The sequence below is a fragment of the Chiroxiphia lanceolata genome, chromosome 14, assembly GCF_009829145.1.
Source record: "Chiroxiphia lanceolata isolate bChiLan1 chromosome 14, bChiLan1.pri, whole genome shotgun sequence".
Taxonomy (NCBI): Eukaryota; Metazoa; Chordata; class Aves; order Passeriformes; family Pipridae; genus Chiroxiphia; species Chiroxiphia lanceolata.
Window position 1 is genome coordinate 10,328,086 of NC_045650.1, and position 26,355 is coordinate 10,354,440.

At 43.5% G+C, this 26,355-nt stretch overlaps 1 protein-coding gene and 1 long non-coding RNA gene across 5 annotated transcripts; one reads left to right on the top strand and one right to left on the bottom strand.

Annotated features, from left to right (window-relative positions):
* Nucleotides 1-6,659: 6,659 nt before the first annotated feature.
* Nucleotides 6,660-7,347, bottom strand: LOC116794037. Its single transcript, XR_004359672.1, has 2 exons — nt 7,068-7,347; nt 6,660-6,886 (listed from the first exon to the last, which is right to left on the bottom strand). It is a non-coding gene; the product is annotated as an uncharacterized LOC116794037 (long non-coding RNA).
* Nucleotides 7,348-7,381: 34 nt separating this feature from the next.
* On the top strand, nt 7,382-22,332 carry SLC6A14 (solute carrier family 6 member 14). 4 transcript variants are annotated; one of them, XM_032702352.1, is made up of 15 exons: nt 7,382-7,523; nt 8,644-8,735; nt 8,976-9,153; nt 10,931-11,062; nt 12,591-12,752; nt 14,066-14,201; nt 14,929-15,061; nt 16,870-17,010; nt 17,989-18,217; nt 18,302-18,427; nt 18,519-18,637; nt 19,821-19,920; nt 20,280-20,389; nt 21,418-21,585; nt 22,151-22,332. In XM_032702352.1, the coding sequence occupies exons 2-15, from the start codon at nt 8,646-8,648 to the stop codon at nt 22,295-22,297; spliced, it is 1,971 nt and encodes a 656-aa protein (XP_032558243.1). In that variant the 5' UTR covers nt 7,382-7,523; nt 8,644-8,645; the 3' UTR covers nt 22,298-22,332. The 4 variants fall into 4 exon arrangements, with proteins under 4 accessions (XP_032558243.1, XP_032558244.1, XP_032558245.1 ...); XM_032702353.1 differs by lacking the exon at nt 7,382-7,523 and adding an exon at nt 7,526-7,650; XM_032702354.1 differs by lacking the exon at nt 7,382-7,523 and adding an exon at nt 7,655-7,773.
* The last annotated feature ends 4,023 nt before the right edge of the window (nt 22,333-26,355 follow it).

Consider the following 26,355-nt stretch of genomic DNA (forward strand, 5'->3'; position numbering starts at 1 on the left):
AAAGTGGAGTGTATTTTTATTTTATCCCATGGAGTAAAACACTTGTAGAAGTGGGCATTCTTTGCACTGCTGAGCAGCTGCAACCTGATGGAAGCAGGTTGTTTCCGTTGGGCATACTAATACTTTTAGCAATTCAGCAGAGCAGAAAGTGACAGCATTCTTGTAAACTTTTCCCAATATTTGGGAAGTGTAGATGTACATTTTCCTGCCAATGTGGCAGAACTGTCTTTCAATCTCTTCTTATAGCTACACTAAAAAAGAAAAAAACCCCAGCCTTCTCTGTTCATTGTGTATGACAATTGCCATGGAGGGAGAAGAGATAAAACTGTTCTATCTGGAGCCCTGATCCCACATAAATCATGGACACTAAAATGCTGAAATGAGATGTAAATTAGTTGAGCTGCCAGGAAAGACTAATTTTTACTCCGCATAACTAGTAGAAAAGCATCCTGTGAGAAATTCCTTTCAGATGTACATCTGCACGGAAACCTCTCATCAGGACTGTACTCAGTCCCTTAACTTTCTGTACTGAGGTTCCTTGAAATCTGATAGAAACTTTGGCCCTTCTCTCCAAAAAATTACCACTGCAGAGTGGCAATTAGGTGGAACTGTAATCCAAAACTCTAATCCTAGAAGCCTTGTGCTAAGATGCTGCCTAACCCTGACATGTTCAAAAACTATGGCCCTGAGTTTAGGCACAGGAAGCCAAGCAGCCAGGAGGATCCTGAGGTTCCTCAGTGTTGGCAATTCTAAATGGCTTGATTAAAATTGGTGTTTCACTAGAAAAAGGTATCTCCTTGGCTGTTGGGCCAGGTGCTCTGAGAGTGTGCTAAGAGGATGCACCTCCAAGCAGGTGTTGCCACTGTTGCCTTGCTAATGGCAGGGCCATGGGAAGCAGGGAGTTGCCTTCACACCCCTTCCACTCAGCCAAGGCTCTGGCCCTTTCACTGGGTTTTTGGGGTCAGATATGGCTGTTCCTGAGACTGCAGTAGAAGAGGAAGGCTGTGCTGTGAATATGGGCTGCTCAGAAGAGCCTGAGCTAGAGGGAGAGAGCCTGGGGACCTGGAAAGGAATGTCAGGGGAGTGACCAGGTTTGTGGCAAGCAGGGTGAGTGTTGTGGGTGTTAAAATAACTCACGGTGTTTCTAGTTAAAGCTTTTTTCCAGTCAATTATGGATTATCTGGTGGTGGTCAGCTTTCTTCCCTGCTGAAGGGGAATACAAATGCTCTCCCTGATTTTGGAGGGGAGGAGGTCCTGTGCTGGGGATAAAGGAAATTATGGAGTTTGGTGCTCTTGTCCACTGCAGTTCACGTGTTTTCTACTGAGCAGGTGCTGTATAAAAAACATGAGCAATCTATGTCTGCTATCCTCCTTGTAAAAAAAAGACCAATTTCTCTTAGAAGGGATTTCTAAGTCTAGTGATGGAAAGAATTGTAGAAAAACTAGATAGAAGGAATAATACTAATGCCTCTAGCATTAAAATTCTTTTGAAGGCCTTTTTTTTTTAATTCTGAAGATGTTCAGCTAAATAATTGTTCTAGTGTCCCTGTAAATTCTGCTTTTTCGTTTTAAACTTAGAATTGTGTTATTACAACAGGTGATTTTATGATGTTACTACTTGACATGAGGTTGTTTTTTTCTTACGTGAGAAGCCCCACTTACTGGGATGAGCCATGAGAGTAATTGCTAACCTGCAGGAACAGGTATCACACAAAGTAAAGTGTTGATGGAGGTATTTCCATTTCAAAGATATCAAGCACAGCTAACAACCTGGCTTTTGTCCTTTTGTGAAGGAGGACAATCACAAAGATAATACTCTTGGTGATCACATATCAGGACTGCATGTTAATATGTAAAATTACCTCAAGGAAAGATGGACTGAGCTGAAAGGTCTTCTTTTTGCTATGTGGTAGTCAATGCCTGTATTTCAAAGACTCACTGTTAGTCAAAAGCTTCTAAAGACTATGCATTTATGTTATCTTCTGTGAAAAGCTGTTTTTTTGTGTAACTAGCAAGAAGGTATAGAACTGGGAGGGCTGGGGAAGAAAGCTGAAACCACCTGCCAGCGTCTCCTAGCTTTGCTGAACTCCAGAAATATTGGTACTTGATACTGGGGAAGAATTTAAAGATTTAACTGTTAATGAGATTGATGAACTCAGTACAGCATATCTGAAAATTAGTATTGTACTCACTCCTAAGCTTTATTTTGCTCAATTAAAAATGACTCCTTAGTTTCTACTGGCCCCACCTCTGAAATATTTCCCAACAGTTAAGTCATTATATTCTGACACCTGTGTGCTCCCCGATCATTAAGTTTCGATAATTGCACGCTCCCAGCTTTTTGTTTTCCCCCACTTTATCTCCTCCCTTATATTTGTTGTATCGGTTGTTACCTCTTCCATGATACAATACAGGATGGTTTTGCATTTACACAGTGTTGCAGTTGCTCAAAGACAAGTTGAACGTGTTTAGAACATGCCTCTAGAACAGTCAGGGAAGTGGCAGGTGGAGTGAGACTTGGATATTTTTTTGGCAGAAGGCTGCATGATTCAGGGAAAACTGAGATGCTCTGTACCACAAGCGGAAGCAAAACTGGGGGAATTGGGAGCCGTGGGCCACAAATGCAGGTGTTCTTTGAGCTTGGGTAACTCCAATTCAAGTCAGTATTTCAGATGAGATTTTCAGAGAGTTCTACAGTTGATACAAACACCTAGCCTCTATGCAATCCTGCTTTGAACATCTTAGTCCCTTTCTGATTTCTTTGTTCCTTATTCTAGAGGGAGCTCTGTGACCGAGAACTATTACATATTCCTGTATGGCAGCTTTAGTAATCTCTGACAGATTGATGAGCTCTCAGGGACTGGAGAGAGACAGTGTTACAAGAGAGGCTATGTTGTCCTGGGAAGAGTTTTGGTCAGAGAGAGTGAAGTGTTTGAGGAGCACATTCCATCTAACAATTCTTGAAGAGGCTTGAGTCTCCTCTCACGTTCTTTTCAATTAAAAGTTAAAAATAATAAAATCAACTAGAATGGAGATCAATGTACCATAGCTACAAAACTGTCAGTCTTGCCAAGAGTCTTGAAAACACCTTGATAAGTTTTGTGGATGGAGACTTGTGGCTTCCTCCTGAGTGGCTGGGACAGCAAAATCTTCTTCCAGGCTCAGTGTAGTAGAAGAGCAGTGCTGTAGAACTTTCAGTTTTACTGATATATTTGAGTGAGTTTATTTCTGCCTAATAATTTTTTCCCACATGCATATGTAAAAATTCCCCATCACTAACTTGATTAGTGTGTATTATATTAACAATTTTCAGGTTGCAACCTGTTAAAAATGCCTGAAGGCAAATTTGCTTTCCATATAGTTTCAAGTCTCCACCCATCCTAGGAGCACGACTTTGAAGGCTTAAGCATTTGCATTTATAGCACTTTTGTGACTGTTGTTTCAAGGGGATAAATGAGTGAGCAAGCTTTCAGCTATGTCTTTTGGCTTATGATAGCAGACTGTCCATAGAGGCAAGTAGGGCTGACCTCGCTGCACCTCTCACCTCTGAGATGGCTGCAGAGAAGAATCCAAAAGTCCTGAAGTCGGGGGAAAATCTAATAAAGCACGGGTCCTTGAGATTAGGCCAATACAGGTCTTTAGTATGATTGCATAATGCATAATAGAGTGTATTATTTAATATTATGTTAGTGGACCAAACCTATCACACATTACTGAAAACTTTCAATGTCGCCTTCCTAAGTTTCTGAATAAAACTTTTTTAGAATTTCCATTTAATAAAAATGAACTCGTGGGCTGAGATCCAAATTGAGTAGATGAGCGTGTCCTGATGGCCTGTTGAACAGCAGCAGTGAACATCCTGGTTATGCAGAAAAGCACAAAACTGATAAAGGACTAAGACAGATCAAGGAAGGATATATAATATCTCCTTTTCCCATGAGCAAAACTTCACCCCTTACCCTGAAGGGATCAGCAGGGTTGGAAGCACAATCTGCTTCATACCTCAGTTTTCAAAGTTGCACAAACTGTTGGATGGGGACCATTAGAAGCAGGTAAGCCAGCCCTGGCATGAGGCCTCATCAGTAAGTATTTTCTACACTCTTTGTGTTTTGCTGTAAACCCTGACAGTGTGCTTCCACAAGTGCCTCTCTGAAGCCACAGATGGCCACTGCAGAAACCATTGCCTTTGTCTCTGTAATTTGTCTGTGTCTTTGACAATACCATCATTGCCTCTCTGTGTTCTAAGCAGGAGGGTCACTTCCTGCTATGCCTTCCTTCTAGGTACACTTACATCTTGCTTACAGCTGGCTCACAGTGAAATAAGACATTTCTCATCAGATGGAGAATGATGCCTCACTTTCAGAGTTTACTAGACCGATGACTGAATTTTTTTTACATTAGTGGCAAAGGTTTGGCCTAAATCACCTGTAGTTCAGTTCACCACCAAAGACATCGTCTCATTCATTATGACTTTGTCTTTAAATCAAGGTTGATGCTTTCTTAAGCATAAAGTATTAATTTAAATGTTAACTGTAGGGCTTGATCCTGTTCACCTGTAGAGGAGAGGATAATTCCTGCAGCTGAAGGAGCCAACAGCTTAAATTTTCTGCCTTGCTTTATCTGTCCATTTATAACAGTCCTGTCTGGCTTTCTGAACGTCCCTCCTAAAGAGTGCAATGTTGCTGTGGAATTGTGGATGAGAGTAATTATATGCTATTGACAGATGGTTAGATGGTTAAAGTCATCTTCCTAAGATCCTGAAGACCAACATGGTATGATGATTTTGGCTTTTTTGGTTTGTTGGGTTTCTTTGGTTGGTTTTCTGGTGGGATTTTTTTGTTGTTATTGTTTGGTGGGGCTTTTTTGGTATTCAAGTTGTTTAGCATTTTATTTTCTCCTAGTTGCTGTGTTTACTGCCATTTGGTTACCTGATGTTTGTCTGTAGCTGTAGGGAAGCTGCTGTTCTGATGCTGGAATAAAATGCAAGGAGGTTGTTTCAGGAAATACTGTGTAGTCCCTCACTGCCATCTTTGGCTTTGAGGGAAGGTACCAACACCCTTGTCATGACCATCTAATTCACACTGGCACATACCTTGTCATTCCAAGGTGTGGAGCAGGTAACATCGTGCTGGGTACCATGGAGCAGGTGTCATGGAGCTGCCCTCACAGGCACTCCACAGTGGCAGATGTGGGCTGTTTCATTCCTGTGGCAGGGATCTACACAGATTAAATGTAGTGATCAGCAGGCAGTCAAACCCAGCTTTATCAGCTTTTCATGTAGCATCCTTGTGTGTTGCTGGTGGGTCTGACTGTTAGCCTTGCAGAACACCAATAATTATTCCTGCACTTTGGCTCTTGCTTATTTTGGGGTCTCAGCTAGGGCAGGTGTTATTTTTAACTATATGGTTCTCTTCTGGTAGGTGGACACTTCTACATGCAGCTGCCACTCTGGCTTGATCTTCTCTGACTGAAAGAAAACCTGATTTGTTTGGAGATTCATTATTATTTTCCAGGAGTTGTGCACATTAGAGATGACAAGGCTACAGGTATCTCTTGTATTCATTCTTGCTTCTCTTTTGGATCATTTTATCCTAGAGAGAGCTGCCTCTCTTGTAGACACACCAGTAACTTTCTTTTATCACTTCGATGCCAAGATTAGTGCCTTCTAAATCCATTGCTACTACTTGCAAAGTGGGTTTTCTGGTCTCCTGCGAGTTGGGAATGGCCGAGGTAAAGGAGCCCCAGCTTTGTCTGCTGAATCAGTTTTGGATGTGTGGGCCAGGTGGCAATATTAGTAAGCACTGCTATCGCAGAAGGTATAGGTTAAGAACAGAATTTACTCATCGTATTCTTAAATAAGCACATCCCCTCCCCATTAGATTAACAGAATTTTCAGTAAGTGGAATTGATAGTAATCCAGGACTGCTTTCCAAATGAAAAATATTACCTCAGGCTGCTGGTCAGGAGACGGGATATCTTGTCTACAGCAGAGCCAAGCTGGCTCTGGTTTGCTGGTTGATGTTTCTGTATTTCTTGCTGAGACATTCCACGTGTACCTGGCTGGTGGGTTGCTTGGTCAGTGGGTGGCTATGCCAGCTGTGAGGAGCTAGCCTTCAGGGACCAACCTGATGAACTCAGCCTCCAGTGAACGCAAAAGGAACTGCTGTGCTGTTCAGCCGCATAGCTAACACGGGCAAAACACAACCCTGCTTCAGGCACAATCCTCTCTGCCATGATACTCATCTCTCCGCTGCTCAACCCCAGAATTATCACCATGCTATGATTTTTACTTTTTCCCTTAGAGAAAATGCATTACAAATGAAACTTTCACATGGTCAGAAACAGAACGTATCAGAGAAGTGGTACCTCCAGTATAGTTTTACTTGTAGTCATCTTCAGTTCCATAGAGAGAATGACACAGCCAGTGACTATGCAGCATTACCACATTCACTTAATCCTAGTATGGAAGGAGAGGCTATGGCTAACAGGTTGTTTTAAATGTCATTTCATTTCTAAATAAGATGATAACCAGTTCTGAATCATGAGTTTGGAAGAGAACCTGGAGCTCTTGTTAGGCCCAGCACTGTTTACGGGTAAGTTTTTGTTTCCCCCTAAGGGGATAGTGACCCACAGATACTGGAGTTACACAGAACCTAAAATAAAATCATGTTATCTCATTTTATTTCAAATTCTTAATTCTGATCAGGACTGTCAAAAAGGTTCCTTTGGTTTATATACAGTTCAGACAGGCTTTGGAAGAATATGGACCGATTTCTCAGTGTATCCTTGGTCCGGGTGGGTTTTGTATCATTCCATGAAGAACTAGCCTGAAGGTCTCTATTTGATGTTGTGTCTTGGTCACTCGAATGCTGAATTCACAGGCAACCTGTAAAGGAGTGTTTTGTTTAATTTTTATATATCGTTTTCTCCCAAAGCCTGTGTCCTGTCAGGACGTTACACCTGTACGTGCTTTTTGTTCCCAAGCCAAGATTATTCTGGTTTCTTTCCAGTATCTAAAATAGAAGTATTCTAGAGAACCTGCTGCATAGGGTGATAAAATATCCCACCTTCAGATGATGTCCCACACACTTCTCACTCCTGGTATACCTCTTAGTTGTGGCTAGATTGAGAGATGTTGGGTAACACTTTGCTCAACAGAAAGTCCAAATAATTGAGGACAGAAAGTGTGTTTGTCATGGTTTGGATCTGAAAGAGCCATGGAAAAGACAATTTAGAAATAGGGGGTTTCTTAATAGCAGCTAAGTGACCAGTCAATCGATGTCTTCTTGTGCCTGTACATGGAGTGTGCTTTGAGCAGTATCCTCCTGCGTGACCTTATGGAACGCTTGGGGAAGGTCGCTGTGACATCCCTTCCCCTTAAGGGTGAGATGTCACAGTCACTTTGGTGGGTGAAGCAGGGGAGTTTGGAAAAGGTCCTTAAGTACTTTCTGCTCAAATTCCTCCTATGGAGATGGTTTTGCTTTTATGACCTGCCCTCTGTGCCTGTCATGTGTACCTGAAAGGCGTGTTTAGAGGCTGAAATTTCTGTTTAACCCCCTTGTGCCCTGCATCTCCTGAGCCTGCACTCTAGCACGGAGCAGGCTAAGAAAGAATGAGAGAGAGGCAGGCGGGGTGGAGCAGGGTCTCTGCGTGAGTGACCGTAGGTGAGGCAGACAGGCAGTGGCTCTGTGGGGAGGCGCAGGAAGGTGCCGGTGTCAGATGGGTGCATGGTCCTCAGGAGGCGGTAAGTGCATGATGGGGAGCTGGCAGCCTGTAGGTAGAAGACAAGGGGGTGGGTGTGCAGGTAGAGGAGGGAGAAGGGCAAGGAGTAGGGGGCATGCTAGAAGGGAAGGTGAGTGACAGAGAGGCAAGCAGGAAGGCGTGCAAGGACGGCTGAAGAGCCCAGACTGGGGGAGCGAGCCCAGACGGGTTCTTGGGCAGGGGAAGTGGGTAAGGCGAGGAGTGGAGGGTGTGTAGAGGGCAGGGGGTGTTTAGGAGGGGAAGTGGGCAGGTGGCCGGGCAGGGTTCGGCAGGTGAGTGTCCCGAGGAAGTGGGCGCGGGGCCGGAGGAGGGTCAGCGGGCGGGGTGCGGCGGGGAAGCGGGCACGGGGCTGGGCGTGAGGCGGGAGCCGAGGGGCTGCCCCGCGGCCCGGGCGGGGCCGCCTCCCGCCCCCGGGGCAGCCCAGGGGCCGCGGTTCCCGGCAGGGCGGCGAGGGGCGGGCGGGAGCTGGCCCCGATAAAGGGCCGGGCGGCGGCGGGTGCAGGCAGAGCGGAGCGGCGGCGGCGGCGGCGATGGGGATGCTCAGCCTGCCCGGCTTTCTGTCCTGCGGGAAGAAGAAGGTGAGACGGCGAGGGGTGGCTGGTCGGAGGCACCTAGGCAGATGTGGGAGAATGCAGACAGGTGTGGGTGCACCTGAGCAGGTGGAGTATGGAGGGTGCAGGTGCGTGGGCAGCTATGGGAGCGCTGGGCAGGTATGAAGTTGTCTGGGCAGGTGAGATCCAGATAGATGTGGGAATATAGGGGCACAGTGGTAGGTAATGTGAGATGAGCTATGATGAGCACCTGAGAGTGTGTGAAATGCACTAGGACAGGAGTTTTTTAAAGTGGATGTACAAGTATGTGCTGGTGTGAACATCTGAACAGATATGTGGGCATCTGGCCCTGTGATGGTGGAACAGAGTATTGGAATTCCCTGGAGGTGCTGCCCCTACGAGCATCCAGCAAGGAGCATTCAGGTAGGAGGACTAGGGCAAAACTCACCGTGAAGGTTTTTGGGCTCTCTGGTGGGACCCTCACTCACAGGTCTGTGCTGACCTGACTGGGACTGGCTGGACTGGCAGCCCACCTGGCTCTGCCCTCCCTGTCTAGCTGCCCTGCCCAGCGATGCCAAGGTGCTGCTCTGGACAGAGAAATGTAGATACAATTGTCCTGCTTGCCCCTGGGGTGATCACAAACCTTCCCTCTCCTCTTCCAAGGACTTCAGTTTGTCACATGGAAAAGATTCCCGCTCCAGTGATGGAAGTGATGGTGATGAGAACAAGGAGCGTGGCAACTGGTCAAGCAAAGGCGACTACCTGCTCTCCATGGTGGGCTATGCCGTGGGCCTGGGCAACGTCTGGCGCTTTCCCTACCTCACCTACCAGAACGGCGGAGGTACTTGTGCTGAATGGCAATGTCGGGTGGGCACACCTTGCTGTCCCCAGGGGAGAGGAGGACAAGCTCCAAGGGCCAGCCTTGAGGCTGGAAATGTTTCTCAAAGCTGGATGTGAGAATCACCCTGGGAACTGGGATCGTGTCTGCTACTGGAAAGGGAAAAGGAGCAAGAGACATCTATGTGTTTTTTTGGGCACCAGCTGAGGAGGGAAATAGTATTTAGTTTTAACTGCTTGTTTCCACCTGAGAGTTCCAGAAGTCTTCTATTTACTCACAACCAATATGCACCTTTTTGTCAATGTGCCAATATCCTCTGCTTACCTAAATAGCTATTCGCCCTCCCCAGTGCTTACCTCCCTGGTATGTTATAGAGAACAGTTGAATCCTTTCTGCACCTTTGTTTTGCCATGCAAACAAGCTAAGCTGGAATTATTATCCAAGCTCAATAATTATCCCAATCAGAAGTACGAGATAGAGAGAGCCTCTATATTCTTACAAAATGAAATAGTGGCAAAACCAAATGGAGGCACTGGCTTCCCTGGCTGATATCCCAGAGCTTTATCTACTTGCCAGGCTACCACTGGTAATTAAAGAGAGCATAAATACTAAGTAACTGCAGAGAACTTTACTTGTGTGTACCTATTTGCTCTGTTTAGCTGTTGTTGAAGTCAAATTCTGGACTGTAAACACAGCATAGCCCATAGAGCTGTGCTCGTGGAACAAAAGGAGGCAGTCTTAGTACAGAAGTTTTATTGGAGTGAGCTTGGCCAGGTTGCATTTTGTTGAAGAAAATTGTGAAAACAAAATAAGTTGTGACATCAGCCTTGTACTAGATTCTTTTCCTTATCTGCTGCAGCAGAAAAATTTGCATTTAAAGCATATTTGTGCTGCTGCTTGCATCCTTCTCTGTGCTCCTTGCCCGTGATTGATAAAGACAACTATTACATCCTTGTTTTGAAACACAGGAGCAATCCAGTTAGTTCTGTGGGACAGTTTACTTCCCGAAATTACATCAGGTATTTGCAGTTCCTTGCAGAACTGGGTCCTTGTCTGCTTTAAATTCACTGAGAGTGACGAGGACAGATTTCTGCAGGGATATCGGGTTTTGTTTATGCAACTTGTACTCTCACTTTTCCCATCTTCTGTGAACACACAAAGAAGTGCCAGTCCCTTTCACAGAACAGGACGCTCAATGATATCAGGTTAACCTACACTTCAAAATGGACTTGAACAAGAGCCACACTGACATCTGAACAAGTGCCACACTGAGATGCTGTTTGACACAGGACTCAGCCAACCATAGAAAATAACTTTCATGCTTTGATGTCCAGTAGCTGCTCGAACAGGGCAGTTGCAAATCACAGCTAAGTACATAAAGGAATGGTTCTCTTCCTTTTTAAAAGCTGGAAGAGTAAATAGAAATAGAGAAGGCTGATAGTGCCTACAGCTGAGCAGTGTTCCTGTTTGTATAAGAGTGCTATGTCTTCAGTAGTTTTTGTAAAATTCTTTTATTTCTATAAATAAAATTCCTTCTAAAATTCCTTTTAAAATCATCAGTTCTCCTGACTATCTGTGTCTCTTCATTGCAGGTAGTACTCAGACTTGTAGAAAATGCAATTTAGAAATAAATCTCTCTATCCTGAAAAAAAAAACCTATAGTGGGATATTTGAGGAGGTAAAAAAAGGGGCGTAAAAATGTGATAAAACTGTGGTGAATACTGAAAAATTGTTTTCTCTGTGTGTGTGATTGTGTTTTTTCCCCCTTCTCTCCCCTCAGGTGCTTTTCTGATTCCCTACACCCTGATGTTGGCATTAGCTGGCTTGCCCCTATTTTTCATGGAATGTTCCCTTGGGCAGTTTGCCAGTCAAGGGCCCATTTACGTCTGGAGAATACTACCATTGTTTCAAGGTTGGTTTTGTTATGGTTCCTTAGCTAATTTTTATTCTAGTAATAAGATGATGTGAATTAATGATTTCCTCACAAAGTTACTAATTCTGAGATGCCGATTTCCGTGTAGCGACTATTCCCGGTATTACAAGGTCAGTGTTGTGTTCCCAGGTACATAATTCCTTATTATTCAGTTGATAACAAGATGTTGATTAAAGATTTCCCTGAAAAGGTTGTAATTTGTGAGAGGTTTTATCAATTATTCTCCTGGTGTTAAGCAGCATGTCACCCTCACTGCAGCCAGAAGAAGATGACCCTGTTTGCCATCTGAGGGAAAACCTCAGTAAAACAACTGGTACTGTGTGCAACAGATTGAAAATAATTTTTAGGAATTGAATTTATCACTGTTTTTTTATGCTTCGTGTCCAGTGTAGCTTGCAAGGCAGATCTGTGTTGGATGGACTAATTCTGTGTTTAGCTGCCAGTGTTGGCACAGGCACATTGGCCTGGTCTGTATGCAATGCTGTGCACATAGTCATCCAGCAACTGCCTTGGGAGTCATCTGCTGGTGTGATTAAATAGCCTAGACTCTTGCTTTGTAAGGTGAGGTGCCCCTTGAGATAAGAGAAATCCTTGCAGTCTGTAGTGGTAGTTTGCCTGTCTCTGAGAGGGTTTGCATTTCACAGGGAAATTTGTTTGGAAACAACAAACCATGTGCTTTACTCACTCCTATCCATCCCAGTCCTGTACCATGGGTGTAAAGGACTTGTTTGTCCTCTTTATCTACCAGGTGAATTAGTGTAGGAACAAGGAAGTTTCTTTCTGATGCAATAAGATTTTTGCTTGCTACCTTCCGTAGAAACTGGTTGCCACAACGTTTATTCTTTTGGTCAGTCTGTTCTGCAGCACAAGCAACCTTTCATGAGAGCAGTGTGTTTAAGGCAAAAGTTTTTAAAGCAAGTCTTTTATATGTCTGTAAAGATAAAAACTTAAATATAGTGTCTAAGATGGTTGGAACAGTTTGTCAGGCTTTCCCAAACTAGCAGAACAAAACTCATTTTAGCAAAAGGAGAGAACAGTAGTCTTAGCACAGATTTACTGTTCTGTGTTGCTGCTCATTCATTGTCAAAAGCCTTTATTACAGTGGAATCTTCAAAATGGCTTGGGTAGTCCCAGTACAGTTTCTTTTATTTTACTAAGCTTCTCTCTGAACTGAGAGAGAACAAAATACTGAATTTCTCCTTTAGACTTGAACTTAGCAACTAGTCCAATTTTTCTATGGGCTTGATTAAAATTCTCTGTCAAAGCCATTTTTGAGATGGTCAATTTGGATCCTATCCATCATTTTATGGCTTTACCCTTTTGCTGTTTGCTCTTAAAAATAATTTAAAAACCAAACAAAAAAATACCCTCAGCTTTTACCCAGGTAGCCTTTTAAAAGTCAAGTAAAGGCCATTTGATTTGGGGTTGTTAGTTTGGGTTTGTTTGTTTTTGTTATTTTAAACCTGGGTTTGAGGTACTTAAGACATTAGGTCTTTCTCTTTCCTAGGAGTGGGCTTCACTATGGTCATCATCTCAGCATTTGTGGCAGTCTACTACAACGTTATCATTGCTTATGCAATCTACTACTTATTTGCCTCATTTCAAAAAGTGCTACCATGGTCAGAATGCTTTTCCTGGGCAGATGAATTCTGCAGCAAGACACGAATAGGTATCGTACTCAACAGATAAAATTTAATATTACTGTTTTGGGAAATTGTACTGTTTTCTGGGAGAAATTATAGAAGCAAGACAGCTAACCATGGCTTGAAAAGTCCTTCCTGGATTTTATCTCTCAACACACAGCAGTGGTGCTTATCTTCTTCCCTGACACCAGTTCTGGGTACATGGGAAATCTACAGAGAACTGGGCTGAAACCACCTCGTTGGATCCTTTTTTCTCCTTTAAAACCTCAGTTTATTTCTAGTACATACTGCATTTCCATTTCATCAGGCTTTATGGCAAACAAATACCTTCCTTCCATGAGACAAGTGTTACTGCTGTAGTTTCTATCGGGTTTTTTCTCGTTGCCCCTTGCCTCCCCTGTGGCTACGGTAATCCTGAGCACCAGTGAGGCACTGGTTTCATACTTCATTAACTCTTTAGAACATATCTCCACACTATTGTTCTTGATGTTTGGCAGCAGATGTAGGGCTAAACACTTGTTATCTCACCAGTTTCTATATCAGACCAGTTTAAGGCAAAAGGTGAAGTTGGTGAGGTAATTAGTAGTTAGCAGCTGGAAATGTCTTGCCAGGTAACCTCTGAGATTATTAAAATAACAAGGACAGGATCAGGATAGAATACATTTCTTACAGCATTTATGTATATGTAACTCAGCCATATATCTGAAAATCTCTTATAAGATTCATAGGTTTCATAAAATGAAGTTAAGGTTCTTTATGTAACAAAAAGTTGATGCTTGCTTATGGGCAAAACAAAAAATATTTCAGTATAAAATTTGTGGAGGAGAAATATAAAACTGAATTGAAGCTGTCCTGAAATAGACTTCAACCAGACTTTTCCAGTAAATGCTGATGCAAATGCTGATAAAATGTTCATTAGTGTATGTGCTGGTAAAAAATTCCCAAAGCCAAACAGTGCTCATTCCTCTCACACCCTTCCAAGGAAAATAATTTAAGAGCTCTAATAAGCCCTCTGTGGCAATACAATGAAGTTGCTAGTAGATGATCTGTGTGTAATCTTGGTTTGGGACAAAGGTTTTCATAAAGTAACCAAGGCTACAATCTTAACTATCCTCAGTTCTGATTTTTGCAAGTACTCTTGAGGATAAGTGAAACACGGTGAGCACACCAGATTCTTGGTGGTTTTGATTTACAGTCAAGTAACGAAGTCACAGCAGCAAATGATAGTTCAGGTTTGTTTTTAAAAGTGGTTAGTAGGCAAACTGAAGCTGTAACTTTAGAAAATGTATTTGTTATAATAGTCATCACAGTGTTAGTGATTCCTTTTTCTTGCTTTCAGTAAATGACTGCAATACAACCTTACATGGAGAAATCATTCATGCAAACTACACGTTTGTCACAAGCAACAATCTCACGTGTATAAATGGCACCATAAACTACAAACCAGTGCAATTTCCTAGTGAGCAATACTGGAAGTAAGTAAATGTTTTAAAGAAATTTTTAAAAAACCTGTATTATGCATTGTGGCTTTGGATGTACCTTTTATTTTTGTCTTATTTTGGCTCCCAGAAAAAAATCTACTCAAGGGTTGTGGGCATGTAAATTGGTAGAGAGGAGATTTAAAACTTAATTGATAAATCTGGCCCCTATAAAAAAAAATTATATGTAGAAAGAGAAGCAAGTGAGTCAAGCTGTAGCAAACTGAAAAATATTCCAGTTTAAAGAAGTCCTTTCCCCTAGAGTCCTGGTAGGGACTACTTAACATCTTTATATATGGCATATACTTTTTTTTTCCTAGGAGTTACTGTGCAAAATATATTCATCTTATTCTGAATCTAGGCCTGTTGTGAAATTGCCATTTCTTTAGCCCCATGGTTTCAGTTTGTCTCATGTTCCCTGGGTTCCTGGAAACTGATTCCTATGGGCTCTTCTTTTGCTGTCAGAAGAGCTGTTAACATGGAAGAGCTGAGGTGGGCCTTATGGGTGATGCATGGAGAGCTGGTAAAGGGGAAAAACACAGTTAAATATTCAGTTTTTCAATGCCAATCATGCAGTTCTAACTGCACACTCCTGAAAAAGGATGCAGAGTCTTTTAACACCAGCAGACACCAGCACCAGCTCACTTTCTTCCAAGAAGTAGCTGAAAAGGAGATGTGTGTGCTGCTGTCACCCTCTTCTCACGGGAGCACTCTGTGCTTTCAGTAAAGTGGCTCTTCAGCGCTCGAGTGGGCTGGATGAGACTGGCAACATCGTGTGGTACCTGGCTCTCTGCCTCCTCCTGGCCTGGATAATTGTTGCAGCTGCATTGTTTAAAGGAATAAAATCTTCTGGAAAGGTATGTTAGGAAGAGCAAGGAGCAGACTTTTTGCCTGATCCTGCCCTTCCAATGTCAGTTGGACTCAGGGAAGGTTAGCACAAGGTAGGATGCAGTCCTAACCCACCACCCTCTGCTGGACTCAGCTTTTCTCCTGCTTCTTGACTTCATAACTGTTACATAAAATATGAGTAAGGTACTGATTACACAGCCATTACTTAACACATGGTCCTCAACTCCGGCAGGGCTGCCCTGTATTTTGGGATGTCACTGTCGTGCCAGTGGTTCCAGCTGAGTTTTGGCAGTCACCTGGGCCGTGTGAAGGACGTGTGCATGTGACGGCACACGCGGGCACACGCCCTGGGAACACCCGGTGATTATTTGCACCTCTGGTGTAGTTGAGATGTTTGGACAATACAGGTCAGGTCCTGCTAACACATGTGCATGTGCAGGTTCCTGCCAGGTTGTGAAACGTTGTTTGTTCTCAAAAGCTGAAGCTGTTTTTAGGGATCAGGTTCACTGATGTTTGTTTTCAGACATCCCCACATGTTGGAGCATGGTTGCCTGGACTTTTCCTTGGGCTAGGTTTACTTCAGGCAGGCTGAATTTCATTCTTCCCTGCCTGAGGCCCTTTTCCTGTTTTACTTCCTTCCTTCCCATATGTCTTTCTTACCTCCATATTGCATCTCCCTCATTTACTTCTTCATTCTCAATTGCCTTCATTCTTTCTTTCACCTTTTCTGCACTGACCTTTTTTTTTTTTCCTTCTGTCACTGTGCCTTTCCATGGTTCCTTGCTGCCTGCCTTTCTCTCCTCAGGCTGATGTTTCCTCCTGTCTTTCTTTATATTTGGAGCTTTCTACCCTCTGTCTCAGCACTTTGGGGTGGAGTATCTGTGCTTCCCCAGCCACAGTTTTTTGGCCACATGGCTCCTCTTAATCTCACATTCTTTGGGTGCCTAGTTGGCTATTCCTCTTGTCACTTCTCCTCTGGCACAAAAGTAAGCCTCTCTGGGGAGCAAGCTAAAACTCAGAAGAATCTAGATGGGCAAAGATGAAAAGCAGAAAGAATTGTCTATTCTAGGCAAACATGAAGGAGGTCTTCAGAAATGGCAGACTCACCACATGATGGTGCAATGCTATAGCTTGGTGTAACCAGCAGTACCGGGTCAATTATCTGTCTGCGTAACACTGAAACTAAGACTCAAGAAACAAGAGTATTGTTGAATGTAGCCTGTGTGACAATAGCCCTGCTGCTGGCCTGGATCCCATCGCTCTAGACAAACAACAGAATAGATCTGTGGCTGAAAGAACCTGAAAGTACTTTATTCTCAGTAAAGAAAGCATTCAGAATGGTGAATTTTATTGTTTTTATTTTATTTTTTTTTAATTTTTTTTTAATTTTTTTTTGGTAAGGGAGAGACGGGGGAGTAGGTTTTAGTCTCATCAGGAGGTAATTCCACACTGGTCACCTGATTTTAACTAGCTTTCAGTTTGCTCTTGCTGGAAACATTACTTAGCAAGAGACCTCTGGGGTAGTTGAGTCCAGACTTTGCTACAGCAGTAAATCATGTCAGAAAAACACATTTCTGAAACTGGTCAAGTGCTATCTGAAAAGTGGATATGTGGCTTGGGCCTTCTGCTTCTGCTGGAATGCAGCTCAAGAACCGGCTAAGCCAGATAGTTTGGTGGTTGTCATGTGTTCACTTCCTTGGTTGCCTGTTTTTCTTTTGTACCAGCAGACCTTAGCTTAAAGCCTGTCCATTCCTCCTCCACAGAGGTCTATGCATCCCCTCATTCCTAAGATGTGTCCTTGCCCATCTTTCTGCAGGTCGTCTACTTTACTGCACTCTTCCCGTATGTCATCCTGCTCATCTTGCTGGTGAGAGGTGCCACTCTGGAAGGTGCTATGGATGGCATTCAATACTACATTGGGAGACAGTCTAACTTCACCAAGCTGATGGAGGCAGAGGTGAGAGGTAGCGTCAACCCCAGAAGTGTGACGCACTTCCGTGGTTCTGTGGGCTTGCTGCTTGCACAGCAACTTCTTTTTTATCCAGTCAGGTGCTTCTTCGTGTCCTGCCCTGTATTTTGTATAGGATAAGGAGTCCAAGCTCCTCTATTCTAGCTACTCTCAATTTAAAAAATAGTCACCCTCTGCCCCCTCCCTGCTGCACCAGACAGTGACAACAACTGTGCTATTGCCTCTGATCAGCTCTTGGCAGTCATGCTCATATCAGCAAGGCCTGCTGAGAAAGTCCTTGCTGATAATTTTAAGGGACTTTATCAGAAGGCTGAAGGGATCCCTGAGTTTGAAATTCAGTCTATGCCTTGCCCAAGAAATTAGCTTGGGTAACTAGGTGCACCAGGAAGGGTACCTTGTGCAATGAAAGCCTGGACTTCTTTTGTTCTGGCTTATGCCAATATTTATTATTTCAGTTTTATCAAAAACAGGCACTAAGTGTGGTGTTTATTTGTGGTATTTATTTGTGGCTTGGCACTAAGGGGCTGCAGCAGAGGTAGAAGTGGTTTGTTTGGGTCATGGTGTGAGGAACATGAGTGGGAGAGTACAGAGAAGTTCTCACTCCTGCAGGGCAGTCCTGGTTTTCCTTATTTTTTGGCATTGTGGCAGGATTCATATCTCAACAACTCACAGATGTGAACAAATTGAATCTCATCTTTAGGGTTAGCCAGCCCAATAAGATTTAAGTATTTGGCAACATACTTGGGATATGACCTTTGGAGACAAGAGAAGGTATTGTTTGTGCTTGAGACTGCAAGGTCACCAGCATACTATATCCCACATACCCAAAAGTTCATATGAAATAGAATTAGATATTCAGGCTAAATGAAAAAAAAATACCCTTGAGCTTCAACAGAGGGCAGACTTAAATGTTTATGGTAAGTACACTTCACTATGGAATAATTCTCCTGTTCTTATTTTTGGTAGGTTTGGAAAGATGCAGCCACCCAGATATTTTACTCCCTGTCTGTGGCATGGGGTGGGCTTGTTGCGTTGTCTTCGTACAATAGGTTCAACAACAACTGCTACTCGGATGCCATTACAGTTTGTGTAATCAACTGTGTCACCAGCGTATTTGCTGGGTTTGCAGTGTTCTCCATCTTGGGACACATGGCATTTGTGTCTGAGAGACCCGTCTCCGAGGTTGTGAACTCAGGTAGGCTGACTGTCACACTGCTGGTATTGGGACTTGCCCTGACCAAGGCTTGACAATAACATCCTTCTTTCCACTACTTTCTAGGATTTAATCTTGCATTTGTAGCCTACCCAGAGGCCCTCTCCAAGTTACCAGTTTCTCCTCTGTGGTCCTTCTTGTTTTTCTTCATGCTTCTGCTCTTGGGCCTTGACTCCCAGTTTGCCAGCATAGGTGAGTGGTGTTTTAAGTGACTCATGGCTTTTCAAATGACCATTACCTTTTTTAATTATGCTGCTCAAACTCCCCACTTCTTCCTTTGCAGAAACGCTTACAACCACCATTCAAGATTTTTTTCCCAGAGTGATGAAAAAATTAAGAATCCCTGTAACCATGGGGCTGTGCACAGTGCTCTTTTTTCTTGGGCTTATCTGTGTTACTGAGGTAAGACATTAAATTATTTTTTGGTAGTGAGTTTAGTTATGCTGCAAGTGATGAACTCAAATCAAAATACCCTTTCCAACTGTTCCTGCCTGCGTGGGTCAGTCTTGGAGGCTCGAATTCTGCCAGTGTGCCTGGGTGCACAGATAAGAAATTTCCAGAGGGAAGCTTGGAGAACCTAAGGTTTTCTGTGATTATTGAACTGAGACGTGCTTTTAAATAGAAGGCCTTTACAGAGCCCATGAACCATCAGCCTGATTTATCGTTCCTCAGTTCAGGAGTTTGTGTAATCACAGTTATATGCACACAGCGTGTCTGCAGCACTGTGGGTACTGCTGATAAATGTCAATGGGATCTTTTTGTTCAGAACTGACTACCAACCAGGACAGAAATTGAGAAATGGCCTATTCATGTCATAAAAACCCATTAGCTCACAAGCATGTGTAGATTGCATGGTTACTTCTCCTGCTTGTGTGTGTATATATATAAATACACATATGGAAAAAGAATTTTAAGTATAGTGTGTAAAATTTCTTGAGACAATTGCTTTTAAGGCTACAAGGGTTCACTGTAATTATTCCACCTAGAAATGTAGATTTATGTGTGTAATTAGACTGACAATGTGAAGAAGATAATTGTGGTAAATAGTTACTTGTATGGTCAAGCCAAGTATGTAAGTCATAAAACCTGGTGGCAGGGAAGCTTGCAAGGGACTTAGTACTCAAGAGTGTGAAATGACTTAAAGTTTGGTTCCTCCGCTGTGATCCTGTTACTGCACACTGGTGTTTAAAGCTGTGTTTAACCCACATGAAAAACTTGTGCATGTGGGAGTATAGAAGCCCCCCAGAACTGATAACTGGTACAGCTATTGCTGTGGCTCAGTATTAAAACTTCAGCCCCAGCTTTATTACTGTAAGCTCCAAGTTTAAGTCTTGCTTTCAGCTCTTTACATATACTCTGTATATATATATGTCTTGGTTTTGGTATTGTGTCAGATGTGCTTTTCAACTTTACACAGAAGTATTCAAACAAAATAATGTTCAGAAATATGTATTTAACCTGAAGTACTGGGAATTTATAAAACTCAGAGTGGTGATCAGTAAAACTGCCTTGAACAAATACAACTTATTTTATTTGCACAAACGTGTTACTATTCAAATTTTAACCTCTAATGTTTGTTTTACAGGCAGGAATTTACTGGGTTAACCTAATAGATCATTTTTGTGCTGGATGGGGAATCCTTTTTTCAGCTGTCTTGGAGGTAGCAGGCGTCGTCTACATTTATGGTAAATTATTTGCATTGAAAATCCATAATTTGACTAAGCAATTCCAGGCACAGTGTAATCATAGAACCACAACATGGCTTGGGTGGGAAGGGACCTTAAAGATTATCTTGTTCCAATCCCCCTGCCACAGGCAGGGACACCTTCAACTAGACCAGGTTGCTCAAAGCTCCATCCAACCTGGCCTTGAACAGTGCCAGGAATAATAAATGTTAATTACTGCAATAAAGAATTTATAACTTAACTGTCAGAAAAGCTTTAATAATTACCACCGAACTCGAGAAACTGTCCTTGATCATTGTCTTTTTTCTGTAAAGGGAGGCACCCGCTTTACAATGTGCCCTATGATTGTCTTTCAACAGGAGGAAACAGGTTCATTCAAGACATTGAGATGATGATTGGACACAAGAGCCGTTTATTCTGGCTCTGGTGGAGACTCTGCTGGTTTTTCGTTACTCCTGCGCTGTTAATGGTGAGTGCAGATGACTGGATTGTGTTAGTGTGACAGAACTTTGTAATTTGATATTGAAGAGGTTTCCATGTGAAGATTCAGGGCTGAATGCCCAGGCTCTGTGTATAAAGACAGGGTATGGCTGTGTCAGTGAAGGAAATACTGTCTCTGCTTTCTGATACGTTCCCCCCTCCTCGGATCCTCTCTTAGGAGAGGCTGGAGATTTAGATCAGTTGCTAGTGAGCTGGATCTACACTCCCAAGGACTAAGAGAGCAACCAGATCATTTGTCTTGGCAGATAGATTATCTTAATTTTAGACTGAGAAAACATTTTGAAAATTTGGATTTTTCCCATTTGAGGGAAGTCCCATTTTTGGAATGGATTCCTGGCTTGGATCTTTGGATGTCCAGTTGTTCTCCTGTCTGACTGAGACCTGTTTATATCCTGTCACATGTCTCAGTTTTTCATTACTGTTGTACTTCTAATTGTGGTGTAGATGGTGGATTATGTTAGTGTGAGAGAACTTATTAATATCCCAAATCCAGGAAGAGTGGTAAGTCACTCTGGCCAGCACATTACCTTTAATATGTCCAGACAACAATTTAGAAAATGCTGCTTAAAAATATCTAATTTCTGCAGCAATATTTGCCAACTTCTAATTTTAGATTCTTTCCTGTATTCCCATGAATAACTGAACACGGGAACACACAAAACATATAGAGAAAGGTACTGGGCTCAGCCAACAGCAGGTGTATTATTTAATGCAGGATTTCAAGAGAACCCAGAGATCAAGTTGTGTTTAAACACAGATGTACTTAGTGTTAGGGTGTACATCAGTGTCATCATTCAGTCCTGTCCTTCGGTCTTGCTATTTGGCTGTGACTGAACACCAAATCCTGCACATCTGTTCTCATGCTTGGAAAGCAAAATTGAACTGTGCAGAACTTGTAGACAGTACTTTTTTTGAATCAACTCAGATTCAAAGATTGCAAGTTCAGGGTTTCTGGAAATCTGCTTTTCTCTCTTATTCTTTTCACCATTTTTATAGGCTATTTTGCTCTGGTCTTTGGCCACATTTTCACCTCCTTATTATGGCTCAGTGCCATATCCAACCTGGGGAAGTGCTGTTGGCTGGTGCATGATCATCTTCTGCGTCATCTGGATTCCCATTGTTGCTATTGTAAAAATAGTTAAAGCTGAAGGAACCCTTTATGAGGTAAGGGCACAAAAAAAGCTGTCATAGCCTTAAATCTTAATTTCTTTGGCATTATCAGGACTACCTGCACTTTTTTTCTCAAACACGTTGACTCCTTTGATGTGTCCGTTAAGTGGATTTTTAGACCAAAACACATCTCTGGTAGTTGCATCAGAGGCAAATTTACTGTGTTCTGATAAGAAGATAAAGTCTGATTTTCTGGGAGTGCACACACACATTCAAGAGTGATTTTCATGGGTTCTGTGTTATTTCAGCTGCTTTAAATTCTTTGGAGAATTTTTATCGCTTTATATCCCTATATAATTTGCTGGAGTTTTACATCCCATTCCTCATAGAAACAAGCAAGTGCCAGATCTGAGGCATGCTGCACCTGCCAAGCTTTGCCAAACAGTCCTGTCGGTCACACCTTCTCTGTTTTTTCACTTCAGTATCCAGAAATCAACTGACCCCAAAGATATTTGGAAGGATTCTAAACAACTTTAGTGATTTGCCATTGGTTGAGTTACAGATTTGCTGAATTTTAATAGTAGCCCGGACTAAAGTTGTGCTTGGTTTTACTTTCCAGCGCATTGTGAGCTGCTGCCGGCCTGCAGCAAACTGGGGCCCCTACCTGGAACGCCACCGAGGAGAACGATACAGTCATATGGTAGATCCCAAAAAGGAAAAGGAACACGAGATTCCTACTGTGTTCGGCGCCATATACCCGCAATAATAAGATAGCTGTTTGGATGACAATTTTTTAACAAATACGTGTGTTTTTCTTTTAATATTAGAAAGGGACAATGCAAAAAAAAAAAAAAAAATTAATGAAAAGAAAAAAAAGCAAATCAACCCCCTGCCCTTCAAAATCCAGTCCCCAAACGAAAGCTAGCCATATTATTTATTTTTAGGGCTTTAGTTGTTGGGGAAGAACAGGTAAATTAGGCACTGAGATCTCACCAGATATCTAGGTTGAGAGGGCAGGATAATACATTGCAGGCTCCCCAGGCTGCTGGGCTGGGCAGGCTTAACCCCACCCAACTGGTATCCAGCTGGACTGCAGATACGGGTGTGGAAGCGAGTAAACACACGTTCAGGTACTCCTCAGCTACAGGAATTTGAGCCCAAAGGTGCTGTGCATGTGTGCCCTGATGTGCAGTTACTGCCTTCTGCTTTGCTCTGCCATCCACAGTGGTGTGTGGTCAGCAGAGGTGAACTGGTGTGCTGCTGCCTGGCACTGCAGCTCAGGGAACACAAATAATTTTTCTCTAAGCCTTGCTCATTGTGCTGTGGGGCTGCTCTGGTTTTGATGTTGATTACTATGTGTGTCTGTGTGTGTGTGTATTGTCTAAAGAAATATAAATATTGAGTGGCAAAAAATTTCCATCACAGGAAATAAGACTTCAACATAGTGAAAAGCAGGCTGCTTTCTGTCTCTCATTATTTCCCTTGGGATCCCTAAAGAGCCATCTTTTGTGTCATGCCCTGTGCTTAGCATTCATTTGTCTCTAAAAAAAATCCCATGTTTTCATATTCTGTCACTAGGATCTGCAGAATGAAAGAGTAACCATTGAGTTCTGGTGTGTCTGCTCTCCTACTCTCACCAAAGCTTTACCTATCAGTTTGTTTTCTGCATCTTTCACTCAGATTTGGGGTTTCCCTTCCAAAGGAGACCCAAAGTGCTTTTTTAAATATTCAAACAGTGTTATCAGTGTTGTGGTAGGGACAAAAAAAGCAGAACTTTACTTAAAGTGAAGGTTATAACTGCATTGTAGTGCTATTACTCCAGAATTTGCTAAAATCATGAGATTAATAAAAAGTTATGAAGTTTGTAATGCAGTTAGGAAAGCAGACTTGGGCATCTACCTAGGCAGGAGGCTGCTGGGTTAAGAGAACCTGATTTCACTTGTAATACAAGTGAATTCCTGATAAAGGGAAAAAAACCCCTCTGGATAGACTAAATACATTTGGTGTGCTGAAGAATGTCTCTCTTACTGTGATAATGGTTCCTTAGGAACAATGCAGCAGGGTATGTAGCTGTCACTTCCTCTCAGGGCTTTTGTCACTTTTTCTGGACATGAAGGAGTGCGAATAGCGGCTTGTTGCCCAAGCTGCATTACCTTGGTGTACGTTTTATACTGGTACTTTTTGTGATAAATCAACACTTTATGGCAAATAAAATGTGATTTCCTGTTTTTAATCATTTTGGAGCTGGCAAATAAAATGTGATTTTCTGTTTTTAATGAGTTTGGACCTGGATACTTCTAGCGTTTTGTATGGAGTTGGTGGGGAGTCATCGGGAGGAAGGGAACTGCCATGAGTGCTTCTGTGATCCTAAGCCTTTGAGAGCTTGAACTGGAAAGATTTGATCTTCAGGAAGTCTTTTCTTATAGAAGTGCGGTAGTCCTGTTTTGGAGTGGGCTAAGAAAATACAGAAGGTAATTGAGTGGCAATTTTTAAAAAGAACTGTGGGATTAGTGCCATGGGAGTAGAAGCTGGTGAAAAGGACCCTTTTCCTGCACTCCAGCTGCTCTAGGATCACGGTTTAGCCACAAACCAGTAGAAAAAGGTGTTGTCACTAGCCTGGAGAGGCTGGGAGCAGGAGGGAGGCTGCAAAGCTGTAGTACTCATCCTCTAATACACCATCCACTGGTGCTGATGCAGTGAGCAACAGTTCATACCTGGGAAGGGACAGACTGAGGGAAGGAGAGGGAAGTTAGTCAAATAATGAGTGAGAGCGCTAGGTGGTGGGGAAGCAGACTGAACAAATCCTCTTGAGAAAGAATTCAGGAAAATTTTTGCAAAAGAGATGCTGAAAGCTAATACCAGCCATCTACTGCCCTGCAAGAAGCCCCTGTTGCTGCACGCAGGGCTCCCATGAGGCTGCTTCTGCTCTGGACTTCTCTCATGGGCTTCTGGGAGCTGTTTTCCTGATGCTGCCCTACCAAAACCTCCCAGAGGAGAGACAGATGGCAATTTCTCAAAGGCCAGGGCTCCCGTTTTGGTGCTTCCTCCTTCCTCCAAGGTAAGAAAATACCCCAGTTCTGAAGGTAAGGTTCACTCTCCTGGCAGAGCTGGGATCCTTCTCTGTGTGTGCATATCTGACATGTTCCTAATTTTATCTAGCTTCTGTTGCTCTCTTTGTGTGAGCTGATTCACTCCTTATGTTGCTGATTGCTGGCATCTGCTGAAGAGTCTGAGAGTATATCAGTCCTGGCATTAGAGTTCTTCACCCATCATGGCTCTGGCCCAGCAGATAGGGTTGTTCAGTAGCCCCTGATGGTTACAGAAGTGGTGTCCCTCGGTGCTTCTATGGACCCAGCAGACCTGGCTATTCCTCACCCACCCAGACTGGTGGTACTCAACGCTCTGGTGTTTGCTGGATTGAAACATCAGCAGTGTCACCCAGTGCAGCATTCCTGATAAGGGAGGGTGCTCTGTGCTGAGCAGGTGATTGAAATGCCTGGAATTTGTTTTTTATTACTTTGAGAGGAAAAAAGCAAATGGTTCCACTTTGGATCCAGCTAAGCAGGAATGAAAGGAAAACTCATGGAAAGAGAATAGTAGAAGTGCAGGAGCAGTATGTTTGCTTTGGATTGACTCAAAATGCAAGTCTGTTTTCAGTCAGGAATGAGCACACACACATTTGCAGTTAAAATAAGGCACATCTATAGCATGGAAGCATTTAAGAACAGATATTTCAGCCGGCGTTTTTATATGTATGTAAAGCGATTAGTTAGGGGCCAGCAAATTGAGAAAGCAAATTGAAAACCCCGGAGTTGTTCCCATTGCAGAGAGCGTTTATAGGCATGAAGTGAAATGGAGGAAAAAAAAAAAAAAAGTATTTAATTTCCCGTGTCCCCCGTCGCCTCGGTGCCGCGGGCGGGTTCCCATTGGGGGCTGCGCGGCGCGGCGCTGCCCAGCAGAGAGCAGCGTGTGCCCGTGGCTGCGGCTCCGCTCCCGGCGCGGCGGCTGCGAGCGGCCGGGAGACCCCCCCGCCCCTCTCCTCGCCGCTCCGTGGCTGCACTGTAAAGCAGCGGGGTCACTGGCGTTCGACCCTGCCCTGCTGGCAGCTGTTGAACGGTGTGAGCTTTAAGTCAGACTGGCCGCATGGGAAGGTCCCGGTTACCCAGTTCCAAATGTGTGATGAAGGCAGCTGGAGCACCCGCTGGAGGCCTGCGGGGCTCCAAGCCAAGCGTTCAGGTACCAATAGAGCTGCCCTGTTAAAGCCACTCTGGCCTCTGGAGCCTGGAAGTGACCATAGGTTATCTTGGCAGGTCAGTTGTCCCAGGAGGTGGACTTTTCCAGCCTCAATCACAGTTTTGTGACAATTTGTACACCTCCACTCCCAAGTCCCCAGAGTTCAGCTGAGACTCAACTCACTTTTTGACCTTGCTCTGGACTCGCTCCATCAGGTCCAGGTCCTTCTCGTGTTGGTGACCCCAGAGCTGGATGCAGAACTCCATGTGGGGTCCCACCAGAGTAGAGTAGAGAGACAGACTCCCCTGCTGGTCACACTTCCTTTGATGCAGCCAGGGATACATTTGGTATTCTGGGCTGTGGGTGCACATTGCTGGCTCATGTCCAGCACTCCCAGGTCCTTCTCCCCAGGGCTGCTCTCAATTCAATCTCTACCCCACTCTGCAGGCTTCCTTTTTGTGTTTGAGTTTGTCCTGAGTTGCCAGAGAGTCAGTTTGTTGTCACCAGATGAGACCCATTTGCTTGTGCTGGGATGATGCTCCTGCCATTGAGGTGTCGGAAAACTGTACATTCAACTTTGGAGGTGTAAAC

Excerpts from the sequence above, each read along its gene's own strand:
- SLC6A14 (XM_032702351.1), top strand. The coding sequence starts at position 7,720 with ATGGGTGCATGGTCCTCAGGAGGCG. Across the intron at positions 11,063-12,590 it reads AATACTACCATTGTTTCAAG|GAGTGGGCTTCACTATGGTC; the intron begins GTTGGTTTTGTT and ends TCTCTTTCCTAG. Across the intron at positions 15,062-16,869 it reads GAATAAAATCTTCTGGAAAG|GTCGTCTACTTTACTGCACT; the intron begins GTATGTTAGGAA and ends ATCTTTCTGCAG.